This window comes from Ahaetulla prasina, chromosome 1, assembly GCF_028640845.1.
Source record: "Ahaetulla prasina isolate Xishuangbanna chromosome 1, ASM2864084v1, whole genome shotgun sequence".
Classification (NCBI taxonomy): Eukaryota; Metazoa; Chordata; class Lepidosauria; order Squamata; family Colubridae; genus Ahaetulla; species Ahaetulla prasina.
This window is the reverse complement of record NC_080539.1, coordinates 322,823,312-322,837,654: the sequence shown is the minus strand read 5'-3', so window position 1 is coordinate 322,837,654 and position 14,343 is coordinate 322,823,312. Positions and strand designations below refer to the sequence as shown.

Here is a 14,343-nt window from a genome sequence, read left to right as displayed (position 1 = left end):
TCCAACTTCTAATGCTGCTTTTTTAATCCATTGCTGCCTTTTTCTATCTGTTAGGATTATTAGAAACTGGCATACAGTATTATGCTGTTTGATATCCTAGAAGACTGGTGGTCTTCTAACCAAGTAACTTTCTTCTTTTAGAGCATATGTAGGTGTACTGAATGCTGAAAAAAATGTCAAAATCGTAACTGATTATTTGAGCTATTTCTCTCGGTGCAGAAGAGATAATTGGCACTTTCTTGAATTTATTGAAAGAATTGCTGTAAATGTTCCTATAGCCTTTTTCACATATGTTATATTTGCAAATACATGTACATAACTGAACTGAGAATTCACAGTACTGACCATAGACTGCACATTTCATGATAAAGCAGTTCAAGAGATGTTGATTATTTATTTACAGGATTTATAGCAGGGGTGAAATGCTCCCGGTTCGGACCGGATCACCTGATCTGGTAGCAATGGCAACGGGTGATTCAGAGAACCGGTAACAAAAATCCCTGCGCCACCCCACCGCCCATGCACAGCTGAGTCACGCAATCATCAGAGAGGTTTTTTTTTTACTTTTAAAAGCATTTTTTTTCCGCCAAAAAAATGCTTTTAAAAGTAAAAAAAAAAAGCCTGATGATTGCGCGGCTCAGCTGGGATCGCCCGAACTCTTTAGAAGCATTTTTTCTACAGCCTCTTCGGCCGAAGAGATTGTAGAAAAAATGCTTTTAAAAGTTTTTTTAAAAAAAAGTTGGCCACGCCCACCCAGTCACATTACCCCCACCACCATGCCACGCCCACAGAACCAGTAGTAACAAATTTTACATTTCACCCCAATTTATAGGTTGCCTATATCACACAATTACTCTAGGAGGCTCACCCTAATCTATAAAACATAGTTAAAACATACTCTTCCTCCCAAGTGCCACACTAAATAGCCTCATAGCTCACTCCCCATCCTAACCCAATGCTTGGGGAAAGAGACAAATCTTCACAGCGCTCTGGAAGCCTAAAAGCGTAGGACCCTGTGATCTCCAGGACTGGGGCAGCACCAAGAAGGCATGCCTCCTAGATCTTATCAGATGGCAACATTTAAGGAAAGGGACCCAGAGCATCCACCCTATTTAACCTTGCAGAACAGGCAGATATCCTCAGGGATTTATGACAGGATGAAAGCTCTGTTTTAATTTAAGGTTGGCTTTAAATTAGGGGTTGGCAGTTTCTCCCTGGAGAAGAGCCTAAGGCTGGGAAAGATTGAGGGCAAAAGAAGAACGGCAGAGAACGAGGTGACTGGATGGAGTCACTGAAGCAGTCGGCATGAGCTTAAATGGACTCCGGGGGATGGTAGAGGACACAAAGGCCTGGAGGAATGTTGTCTATGGGGTCTCAATGGGTCAGACATGACTTCGCAACTAACAACAACAACAACTTCTAATAGCCAAGGGGTCACTTATGGAGAGGAAATGGGATTATTTTTTACCCCAACTGGTTTTTTTACTATTTTTCTAATAGATTAATTCTATTATTACAAACATAGTAGTTTTCATTGTTTTTCTGTCCCAAAGTATGGAAACTTGTAATCTGGAGCCGACAGGGTTGTAGGGGCCACAAAAAAGAAAATTGTGTCTCTTGGGACTCAGATTGCGAATCTATCTTAAATATGGTTAAACTCATGCTTAGCTGCATTTCTATTTATCATTCATAGTAACACAAGAGCTCTCCTGGATTAGGTCAATGGCTTCCTTAGCCCCTCATTCTACATCCACCCAGGTTAGAGCAACAGTTCTGGTATATTTAGAAGGATTAATTTACATGAAGGCAAGAGCCTATTCTTCCAACATTTAAAAAAATATGTTGCCTTTAAATTCAGCTATCATTTTAATGTATGATTGATAAGCATGTGTAGGTGTTTGGTTCTAAACTGAGAAATGTGCTTTGGATCTGTCATGGGTATTTTTGATGTTTTTCTCAGCAGCATCTTAAATCAACTGCATTTTTTTTTTGTCTCAAAGAACACGGCTGCTTTCAGGTATTACTGACAAGTAATACCTGATGTACAAGATGTACTAGTAAGTACATCTATGCCTGATCTAAAGCAGGGGTCTCCAACCTTGGCAACTTTAAGACTTGTGGACTTCAACTCCCAGCTTTGCTGGCTGAGGAATTCTGGGAGTTGAAGTCCACAAGTCTTAAAGTTGCCAAGGTTGGAGACCCCTGATCTAAAGTATTCTTGCTGCTTCAGATATGATTTTCGCTCTCTTATGAAAGAGACAATACGCACAGAAAGACCTGCTTGCCACTTGCCACTAAATAAATATTTTCATTTCTTCAGATTCATTAGATCAAGGCCTTGGTAGAGGGTAGCACCATGGTGACCTTCCTGGTCTCAGTAGAGAAGCAAAGTTCAGCTTGGTGAGTTACTTACTACCAGAAACTACTATAGGCTAGATAGAGAAGACAAAAACATTTCAGAACAAGTTAATAATAAAACAAGCTTGTAGCATTATAAGTACAAACCCTATAAGTAGACTGCATGGAAGACTCCATGAAATCACCTGGAGCCGAGTTTGACCTGAAGGGATTAAAAGAGTTTTCACATAATTTATAGTTGGCCTTTTTCGGTTTTAGCTGGCTTCAAGAATTTTATCCCTTTTAATTTTTATATTATTATGATTATTTTCTTTCCATTTTATTTTTATGATTGTTCAGATCTCATATCTTGATCATGTTCATTACTGGGCAAACATTTTCATTTCCATTACAAAATGGAGTAAAAAATTTCAGAATCCAGTTATTTTTGCCATATCATTTTACCATTTGACTCTAATGAAATTTTAGCAGTATTATAGGTTTCTTGTTTTATTCAAGGATACCTGAATTCGATATGAATAGGGTGAATATTTGGTTACAAATAATGTTCTGTTCCTTACAGTCGCTAAAACTTAAATTATGGGAAAACTCAAAATGGTTTATTAAAAATATAGGGGACTAAACTGGGCATCCCTTAATATAATAATCTTATTTATGTTGAAAAGTTTTTTAAACTTTTCTGGAATGCAACTCTGAATTTAATTTAACTTAAGGAGACTTTTGGCAACTTTTTCTATAAATATTTGTTACTTAAACTGTTAAGTTTATTAAAAAAGTTAGGTTCTACATTTAGGCAAGAAAAACCAAATGCACATGTATGTTATAGGTGATACCTGGCTCAATAGTAAACTGAGAAGGACCTTGGAGTCCTAGTGGACAATCACTTAAATATCAGCCAGCAAGTATGCCAAAAAGACAATATAGTTCTAGGCTGCATTAACAGAGGGATAGAATCAAGATCATGTGAAGTGTTAATACCACTTTATAATGCCTTGGTAACACTTGGAACATTGCATCCAGTTTTGGTCGCCACAATGTAAAAAAGATGTTGAGACTCTAGAAAGAGTGCAGAGAAGAGCAACAAAGATGATTAGGGGACTGGAGGCTAAACATATAAAGAATGGTTGCTAGAATTGGGTATGTCTAGTTTAATGAAAAGAAGGTCTAGGGTGACATGATAGCAGTGTTCCAATATCTCAGAGGTTGTCCACAAAGAAGAGGGAGTCAAGTTATTATCCAAAGCACATGAAGGCAGGGCAAGAAGCAATGGATGGAAACTAATCAAGGAGAGAAGCAACCTAGAACTAAGGAAAAATTTCCTAACAGTTAGAACAATTCATCAGTGGAACAACTTGCCTCCAGAGGATGTGACTGCTTCAACATTGGAAATTTTTAAGAAGAGATTGGACAACTCCCTGAGCAGGGAATTGGACTAGAAGTCATCCAAGGTCCCTTCCAACTCTTATCATTCTATTCTTTATTATGTTTTTTAAAAAAATAGATATTGTTTATATAGAATAGCATAAACACTGGTGTCAAATTGTTTTAAATACCATGAAAAGGATGTATTGTACTTGAAATGTATTTAATACAGCAACAACAAAATTCACACTTAGTAAACAACTCAGATAATATTTAAGGCGGCTTGGTTGCATGCTTTTCATTGATAAGACCTTGATTAGACCATTGATAAGAATCCTTGAAATGATTTTTAATAGCTAGTAGTGTTTTTTTTGTGTGTGTTTTTTTTTGGTTGTTGTTTTTTTTGTTTACATTTATATCCCGCCCTTCTCCGAAGACTCAGGGCGGCTTACAGTGTGTAAGGCAATAGTCTCGTTCTATTTGTATATTTACAAAGTCAAGTTATTGCCCCCCAACAATCTGGGTCCTCATTTTACCTACCTTATAAAGGATGGAAGGCTGAGTCAACCTTGGACCTGGTGGGATTAGAACCTGCAGTAATTGCAGGCAGCTGTGTTTTTAATAACAGGCTTCTTACAGCCTGAGCCACACCGCGACTGTAAGTAGTGCTTACTAAGCATGTACAGAATGTAGCATATGGAATTTATCTACAATCTAAGTCTATAAATATATCATATATGTAGAGGCAAGTAGCCAAGAGTAATATTTTAAAACATTGGGAGAACAAAGCTATTCCAAACTTGCAGAGATATATTGCATATTTTTGTAAATATCTAAAATAGCTTTTTTTTCATAAGGCACAACAGCTTTTTTTTTCTACCAATTTAATAAATTTACTTGATATATTTTGCCTACAATTATGGCTTTCCTTTTGTTTTGGTTTTTTCAAAATAATTTTTGTACATTATTTATGTAATTATTGTGTCAGTTCAGATCATATAAAACAGTAGGGTCTGAAATCTAATAAATAAGTTTATATTTTTGTCATTTGTTTTATTTTAATTATTCAAATATTCAGATTTCAGTATATTTGCTGGATTTAATAGAATACATTGCGTTTTAATTGAAAGACAATACGTTTAGAAAAAAATAATGAAGAAAACACACTTCAATTTATTCCTTTTAGAAAATTTTATATTATAGGTTTTGTCAATCAAAACAATTAAGGAGTGCCTATTTGATAAATTCAGATCACTATTCATGATAAATCCAGGGCACATGAATTAAGCTTGACAGGTTCACTAGAAAAATGTTGTACAACTTGGCATCACTTCAACTTCTGCAAGAGCAGAAGCAAATCTGACTGAGAAACGAAGGACAGCATTAAAAATACTGTGAATATCTACCCTGATACCATGGCAGATGTTATTTTTAATTGGGCTATTCAGTACTATCGGAACAGCTTCAGCAGCTGCTGTTGTTAGTTTGTTTTGTTATTTTTCATTTCTTTAGATACGTTAATCATCCAGGCAACCTTTTTTACCACCACACCCCTTTTAAGCATATTAATTTGTTCCAACCTTCATCCATTGTTCTCTACTGATCTTTATCCAATGATATCAAGATTCCTACTGCTAACCCCATCAATAAGTTTTATAATTGCCATAGCTACCATATATGATATCTGGGCTATCAAAAGTTTCATGAAAGATGGGAGTTAAATCCAAATTAGATTGCTAAATTAGAGATTCCATTGATTATTTAAGAATGCCTTGTATTAGTTTCTGTCCCTCCACTATTGACTCTTTACCTGTGATTTGACATAGTCATACTCTTCTGTCCCACGTGGAAAATTTCGAAGGGAAGTGAGGTAGTCAAAAGTAATCACTGCTGTCTATAAAACAACCCAGACACAAAATCATAAACCACATTCTCTGTTTCCTAGTGTTCTGTAAAAAGCATTTTGACATTTCTGATTCCATATCTAGACAGAACTTGCATTAGAATAGAATAGAATAGAATAGAATAGAATAGAATAGAATAGAATAGAATAGAATAGAATTTTTATTGGCCAAGTGTGATTGGACACACAAGGAATTTGTCTTGGTGCATATGCTCTCAGTGTACATTATGCTCCCCTACTCTCAATAAACAATAAAATCCACCCATGGTTCAACCCACTACACATTTTTCTACCTTGGTTAGACATCCCATGTTCAGTAATATGTTAAATTCTGGACACAATGAATAGTCTAAGGATTTAGATACACTGGGATATGTTTAAAGCAGGGGTGTCAAATTCAAAGCCCATGGGTCGGATCAGGCCCACAGGGTGCTTAGATCTGACCCGCGGGGCTGCGCTGGAACCAGCGAAAGACTGGCCTGTGGTGCCTCTGCCAGTGAAAATGGAGCTTGGGAGGGCTGCATGTGGCCCTCCTGAGCTCCGTTTTCACCGGCAGCAGGTTGCAGGAGGCCATCGCAGCCAAAAACGGAGCTTGCAGAGTGCTCAGGTCACCACAGGCACTCTTGACATGAATAATGTCGAGCTGGCCATGCTCCCCTTGCCCCCCCCCAAGGTAAAACACAACCCTAATTTAATTGTGGCCCTCAATTAAATTGAGTTTAACACCCCTGATTTAGAAAAATGCAAGAAGGATGATCAAAGCAGTAGAAACAAAGTATTAAGAAGATAACATTTTTTAGCCTTGTGAATAAGTATATGTAATGGCACATATGTTAAAGGATGTTCCAAAGAAGATTAACGTCTGTTCTCCTTCTCTCCAAAGGGAATAATGGAAATAGATTTCCAGAAGGCCAATGCCAATTAAGTGTTGGGGAAAAACTTTCTAATAGTATCAGTTTGACAATGGAATCAGTTACTCACAGAAGTGGTGGGTATGTGTTCAAAAAGAATAAAACATCTCTCAGAGATATCTGAGATTAGATACCACACTAAATAGGGAATTGCCTAAGTATCCCTCTCCAACTCTATAACTATATTGCTATTGTTATATTATTCTAAGCACAGTCCAGTCTATATACTTGCCTTTGTGCTAAACTCTTTGGCAAAGATTTTTTTTTCAATATCAGCTTCCACATTCAGTTTTAGTTTAAAATGCACAGCAAAAATAAAGCCTTTATTCACGGGGACCTTTCAAATAACAAGACTTTCTACAAAGTAGACCAAGGATTTCTATTTCAGTCGTTCAGAATTAGAGAGGAAGTAACAGGAGATCTGTGGAGTCATCCATCACAGTCATCCAAGTCATGGTTGTCCCAAAGATGCTTTTTCAAGAGGCAGCTGGACTTCCTTGTTTTTTTCTTTTGAAGATATGTTGCTTCTCGTCAAGAAGCTTCTTCAGCTCTAAGCTGAAGAAAGTCCAGTTGCCACTTGAAAAAGCACGTTGGGACAAGTAAGAGTAGGATTTATTTAGTTTCTTAGAATTCATCTACAAATGCAGGATGAAAATCCAAGCAATAGGGCCTTGCTTAGCCCAATTTCTACTTCATAGAATCACGACAGAACAAAACTAAACTTTGTAGTCCAATCCCTTGAATTTTCCTTTTACCTATCTTTTAGAACTGCATCATAATTCATAATACTGGCATCATACAGTATCTATTTTCACAGTGACTAAATCTTACTTGTTAGTGTATTGGTGTGTATCATACATCAGAGCAATGTAGTGATGAAGAGAGAAGAGTTCATATGATGCAATATCTGGAGCAAATGTCTTTTCTATAGTACTTTTTCTTTTTATTAGACCAAGGGTGTAAAACTCAAAGCCCGGGGGCCGAATCCAACCCACGGGGTGCTTAGATCCAGCCTGCGGGGCCGTCCTGAAGGACCTGCCCATGATGCCTCTGCTAGTGAAAATGGAGCTCAGGGTTGGGGGGGCACGGGTGGCCCTCCTGAGTTCCATTTTCGCTGGCAGAGGGTTGCAGGAGGCCGTCGCAGTCGAAAACGGAGTTTGGGAGCCCATTTTCTCCAGCAAAGTGTTTGGGCTGCCACAGGCGCCCCCAACACGAGCGACATCAAGCTGGCCACACCCACCCTGACCACACCCACCCCAGCTCCCTGAGGTCAAAACACAATGCTGATGCGGCCCTAAATGAAATCGAATTTGACACCTCGGCATTAGACCATCTCACCATGACACTTCAAATGCGTCAGTCTCCATTGGGAAGACGAACACACTTGGAAAATACCAGGCCAGGAAAGGGGACTAAAAAATCAGTCACTTAATTAAGAATGTTTTGCAATATGATTTTATGACAAAGATTTTGGGGCTTTAACAATATCATGACAAACAGAATCCCTAAATACTGTCCTTTCTCTGCCATGGAAAAACAGTGAGGTAAAAAAATGAGACTGCAGTTAAAAGCAAAGACTATTAAGGGAAAAAAAGAGTAGTATTGTAATTCTAAATTTAGAGGGGGAGGTTGATTTTGTATTTTTTATCAAATATGCCAGCATTGAAAATATGCTTTTCAATGACTGACATCAACTGTAAATCAGAAAAACCCACATTAAATATATAATGTTAGCAAATATACTCTCAGAAATCATTTTCCTCTTTTTAAATGGTTCATCGTTTTTAACCCTAAATGTTTTGTATTAAGCTTGCAACTTACTGTGGCAACAGCTCTGCCTACTCGAACAACTCCAAAATCATTGGGATCCAGATGCTTGTTGCTGTACACGTATAAACCAGCAGCGGCCCCTACTCCACTGACAAGTGACACTAGTTTTAAAGCTCTTCTGGCCATGGTGGCAAACTGCATGGAAATAAAAATGGGAAACATGAACCTGCAGCATAGATGCCACAGACAGCAAAAAGGCAGATAGGCCTCATGTGCATTAATTAGATCTGTCCACTTCCCTTATTTGTCCAAGTAGATTAAAACAACCATAAAACAACCATACCACTTAAAACTACTTTCTCAGGATGAGTCATTAGTTCACCACAAACGTACACAATCATCTTCTAAAATAACAGAAATGCAGAGGCAAGGGTATTAGGCAGGAAAAAGAGAACTATATTTTCAACTACAAATCTTCCAACTCAAATAAATAACATAGATGGCTGCACAATCTTCCACGGAGTCTTTCTACTTAGCTAAGGGAAGAGACTTCTATGTCAGATAATTGTTATTTAATTGAAGTGACTAATATTTTATGCCTGATTTGTTCTTAGGTTTTCTGTTTAAGAGTTTTTCAACAGCAATTCAGACATCTCTCTTATTCTCACTTTTTTCCTATATTTTCTTTTGTTATTATTATTTTTTAAAAAAACTTGTGCCTTGAAAACTCCATCTGGTGTTCTACTTCATTTTCACCTGAAGTCAAATGGGGCCATTTGTATTACTGTTATTATTGAGGTTCTCAAATTACTGCAGCACTTAGCCCAGGATGGTAGTTTCAGTGGGGAACCTGAGATATTGAAAGACACCTGCTTTGTGTGCGTAAGGGAGGGGGTTGCAATAAAGTGAGTGTTATTAAACTATAAAGTAAAAGGAATCATTAGAATAAATTGCTCTGGCAATTTTCTATGTGGCACTGGTATAGCTGTAGCATGTCAAAGAGCTTAGGAAAAGCTTAAAACCTTATCAGCTTCAGAATATGTTTCCAGTATCCAGATGCTCAGCATGACAAGGCTCTCTGATTTCATTGGAATGACAAGATAGTTCAGCAGACTAGTGTAAGCACAACCTTTTGGAGGTCAATTATAAACAGTTTTCTACTTATTTGGATGAGTGTTTGTAATTTCTGTATGTCTAGCTTCTAGACTGTATGTCTAGCTGTATGTCTAGCTTTTAATGTACATGTACAGTAGTATATGCAGTGAAATGACAACTCTGTCAAAAAGCAGGAGTTGGTATTGTTTTCAAAATTCAATTAAATTGTAGTAAAGATCTTTAAATCATTGCTCTGATTATCCAGGCTATTCGTTATTTAAATTGCTCATTTGCCAAGGTCAAGAGTAACTCACATCACCTTTGCAAAGCTATAAGGATGGTTTAAGTCTTTATTATATCTCTTTAAGTTTTCTAAAATTAAAAAGTTCTTTACAGACATTCAATAATCTCTTGGGAATAGAGTCAACCGTAATCAGTAAAATTGGCAAATATTGAAAAGGTGTTTTCTGAACTGACATTTTAGCAAGCAAACATCAACCTAATCCTAATGGCAAGCTTAGATAGTGGCAGAAAATACGACAAAGAAAACTTTGTAGTTAATGTAGCCGAAGGAAATAATTCTTTATGGGGGAAATACATACACATAATGCAAACAGTGTCTTTCCCCATTTCAAGCTTCTTCCCACTGCCGAGTGCTATCCACTCATCCCCGAGTCAGCAGAAAACGACATTTGCTGTTCCTACTGTTGACCACTGTCTCTACATTGTCTTTATTTTGAGTCACTGCTGTCTGCTGTCCAAAATTTTAGGTTACTTGCAGTTTCTCTAAGTCTGTGATTGAATGGGGCTTGCGGGAGAAACACTTTAACACTGATACAGCTAAGCACCTAAGTCTATTTCACTCTTAGGCAGGGGACAAGAAGAAAGATGAAAACATCATATAAACACAACCCCCCAAAAAACCTATGTTGGTGGGACGTGTTTGCAGTATGGTTAGGTGCAAATGGCAAAAAGCTGTTAATACAATTCTCAGACAAAATATATCTGTGAGTCATCCACAAATCTTCAAATTTCATTTTTTTATGTGTACGCTTATTAAGAGCATACATAGAGGAACCATATAATTTAGAGTAAGGAAATTGCATTATGACAGAAGGAGACAAAATTATAACTACTTTTGATGGAATTTAATATTGTATCTGATAAATATAAAAAAAACCTATGTATTTTACCAGAAAAAAATGTGTTCAAGTCTGCCTCTAAAAATACCGAAGAATATGAACACTGAAACATTCTGAAAATGACTAGTCCACAAGCTTTTCTTGCAATGACAGCCATCACTAACTTCAAAAGTAAGTCCAATTGAATTCAGCATGATTGTGCTCCATGATAAAAGACAGAATATTTGGGGGGGGGGGAGAGGTATGCTCCACTGATTTTCATGCAGTTGATTCCTGAGTAAGATATATAATACAGGACTGTTTATTCATTTCTATTTATTTATTAGATTTGTGCGCCGCCCATCTCAGAGGTGACTCTGGGCAGCTTACAAACATTAAAAACCAGTAAACATTAAAATGATAAAGCAATAAATGATACATTAAAAGTACATTCTTGGTAATGTTGCAAAATTGTAAATTTTTAAAGTTTAATAGTACTAAATTCCTAACTCAACATTCACACACACATACCACATGGTTACTTTTCCACAGCATTTACTGAGCTGGTCTCAGCATATACAGCAAAACCATGTTTCTTTAAAATGAGTCAGAAAGGTCATTGAATAGATTTTCTTCCAAGCATGATAGAATCTTCAAGACGAATCTTTATGTTCAGTTCCCTGAATCATAAAATTGATATTCTCTTTTCCCCTTTCACATTTAACTTTTGAGCACAACATACAAGAAATATTGTACTGAGGGTTCCTTGTCCATTAAGGATTATGTTATAATAAATGTTCATCTTAAAAATGTTAAAAATATCTTGCATTGTATTAGTCACTCATTACATGTGAGAACACTTTTAACATTAGCCGCCTTATGAAGTAAGAATTGGAAGCAGGTCGACTGAGAAAATCTATAATAGGAAATATTCAGGTGGATTTTCTTTGGGACGGAGTCAAGTGAAATTAAATTACAGAAGTCAACAAATTATTGAGTTTTATAAAAATGAGAAGTGACCGATTGGCATTGTGAATAAAGGATTTGCCTGTATTTTGAGATTTAAGGGCAGATTACACCGATCAGGTGGTGAAAAAAATCAACTCTGTGATAAGATTATTGAAGCAGTAGATTCCATGCAGCTGTCTTACGAAAAAAATTCCATACTGCAGGTAGAGAGAGCGGAAGCGAAATCCTCGAATCACATTAATAACTGAGAGGGAGAAACTGGCGTAAAGGAATCTATTCCAATCCAATTCATTAGAATCCTCTGTTCTTATGCAACGTTCTAAATTCCGCAAAGGTTTCGATATCCGCAGGAATCATTTCAAAGGCGTTCGCTCCTCCTCCTCTTCCCCCCTTATCCGTCCCTCCGGCCACCTCCAGTAAAAGTCAGACCGACCCCACCACTCCGCCTCCCGCACTTACCGGCTTCCTGGACACAATTTACCAGGACAATTTTAATTGGCTGAAAATAAAGTTTTCCCCCCTCCCTTCTCTTCCCACGTGGTACAGACTTTTCCCTGTAGAGGATGCTGGGACTTGTTTTGTGGTGGGGAGGGGGCGGGGGACCTATTGCTTGTATATATAAGAAGCACGCGCCCGGAATTAGTGTTTTTTTGGTGACTTTGTCAATCACGAAAACGAGACCAAAACGTCAATATTAGAATAGAATAGAATTTTATTGGCCAAGTGTGATTGGACACACAAGGAATTTGTCTTGGTGCATATGCTCTCAGTGTACATAAAAGAAAACATAGGTTCATCAAGGTACAACATTTACAACACAATTGATGGTCAGTATATCAATATAAATCATCAGGATTACCAGCAACAAAGTTACAGTCATACAGTCATAAGTGGAAAGAGATTGGTGATGGGAACGATGAGAAGATTAATAGTAGTGCAGATTTAGTAAATAGTTTGACAGTGTTGAGGGAATTATTTGTTTAGCAGAGTGATGGCCTTCGGGAGAAAAAACTTTAGTGTCTCTAGAGTAGACTATTAGTGTCTATAGAGTAGCCTTAAATCTTTAGGTACGTAACTAGCAGACCTGTGTGCTGCACCCTAATGTGAAGCTTGTTTAGACAATAAGTCAAACTATTTTGAAGATCTTTAGGGTGCGTGGGTTGAACTGAAAATCCTCATATTCCTTATCCAACTAACGCTAAAAGACTACTCGTGAAAAGAGAAATTAATTTCCTATCAATTACATTTATCTATGCATCCCATCTGCAATATTAAAGAAATGAAAATCTATGCGTAGCTTAGGAATTAAAGTTAAGAATTAAAAAAATAAAGTTGAAAACACTTTAATTTGAAGATAATGGACACAAATCATTTACAATGATAAATCACACTAAATCACCAAGCTGAACTCAAATGCATTTGAGTTCATTACATACATTACCATTTCTGGTCTTTATTCACAACATTTCGGAGGGAATCCAGATGTCTTCTAACTAGCAAGTTTCCTCTCCCAAAGACTTCCACTGTTTATATAACAATGAAAAGAATACAGAAAAAGACAATAGTTGTGTAATGTTATTTGACTGCTAATATTCACAACTGCCCTGAAGTAACCTAGTTAAATTACCATTGCATGTGAAAGGTTTATATGCATATGCACCAAGACAAATTTCTTGTGTGTCCAATCACACTTGGCCAATAAAAAATTCTATTCTATTCTATTCTATTCTATTTATTGGAAGAAATACCATCTTTCCTCATATTCTAGTCTGGCTAGTCTAGTGAAGAGAAGGACGAGGGAAGACATTTATTTTATTTTATTTATTTATTTATTTTGTCATAACAGTATATATAAGCATTAACATGAAATAACTATATAATATATAAGCATATATATGAGCATAAGTATGTAATAACGATATTAATTGGATATAATGAAGAGGAAAAATAGGACAGGGAATAGTAGGCACGTTTGTGGTCTTCCAATACTTGAGGGGCTGCCACAGAAAGGAGGTGGCCAAGTTGTTTTCCAAAGCACCTGAAGGCCAGGCAAGGAATAATGGATGGAAATTGACCAAGGAAAGATTCAACCTAGAAATGAGGAGGAACTTGCTGATAGAGTCTTCGGAAGTTGTGGGAACTTCATCACTTGAGACTTTCAAGAAAAGATTGGGCTGCCATTTGTCAGAAATGGTGTAGGGTCTCCCGCTTGAGGTGGGGGGTAAGGTTGGACTAGATGATCTATAAGGTCCCTTCCAACAGTGTTAATCTGTTAGTATTCTTGATACTATTCTGAGCTTCCAATATAGGAAAAGCCCCAACTATTTTCAAAGCCCTCCTTTCTACTGTAGGAATTTAGCACCCACCCCCCTCCTAGAAGAATGATATTTTAGAAAATATTTAAAAAGGCAGAATATATTTCCCTGGATGAGAAATGGAGAAACATGTTTTAAAGACAAAGCAGCTTCCTGACTCCCCCCCACCTTTGTCAATGGGCCATTAAAGCTTCAGCCAAGCTCACTCAATCCCCCCACCTTCCTCAATGGACCATCATTTGCAACACAATAGAACAGAAACTCACCACATGGCAAGGCTCAGGCAAGCTTGAGGGACAACCTACAATGTTAGCCAAGACCCCTAGACCACCTGGGAGTCTGACAACCAATCAGGATACTCTTCCTGTGCCCCAGAAAGTTCAAAGCTCAGAAAAAGCATAAAGCCAGGGAGCACACAGAATCTCAGCCCTTTTCTGTTCAGGAACTCAAGCCATGTGATCCTGGCCACCATTAAACCATCTTTCCAAGCAGTCTCCATGTTTCCAGTGTCTTTGTCCCCACTTGGAACTGAACCCAGA

At 37.4% G+C, this 14,343-nt stretch overlaps 1 protein-coding gene across 7 annotated transcripts in view; it reads right to left on the bottom strand.

Moving 5' to 3' along the window:
- ADCK1 (aarF domain containing kinase 1) overlaps window positions 1-14,343 on the bottom strand; it is a 132,828-nt gene that overhangs the window by 112,292 nt on the left and 6,193 nt on the right. For 2 of the 7 annotated variants that reach the window (XM_058162453.1, XM_058162454.1), the window contains exons 2-3: window positions 8,356-8,499; window positions 5,531-5,614 (exon numbers count right to left, since the gene is read on the bottom strand). In XM_058162453.1, coding sequence (XP_058018436.1) covers window positions 5,531-5,614; window positions 8,356-8,490 — 219 coding nt within the window. In that variant the 5' untranslated portion in view covers window positions 8,491-8,499. Of the gene's footprint in view, window positions 1-5,530; window positions 5,615-8,355; window positions 8,500-11,051; window positions 11,884-11,948; window positions 12,001-12,925; window positions 13,013-14,343 lie in introns of those variants that run through there. The other 5 variants (XM_058162450.1, XM_058162452.1, XM_058162451.1 and 2 more) reach the window with 5 other exon arrangements.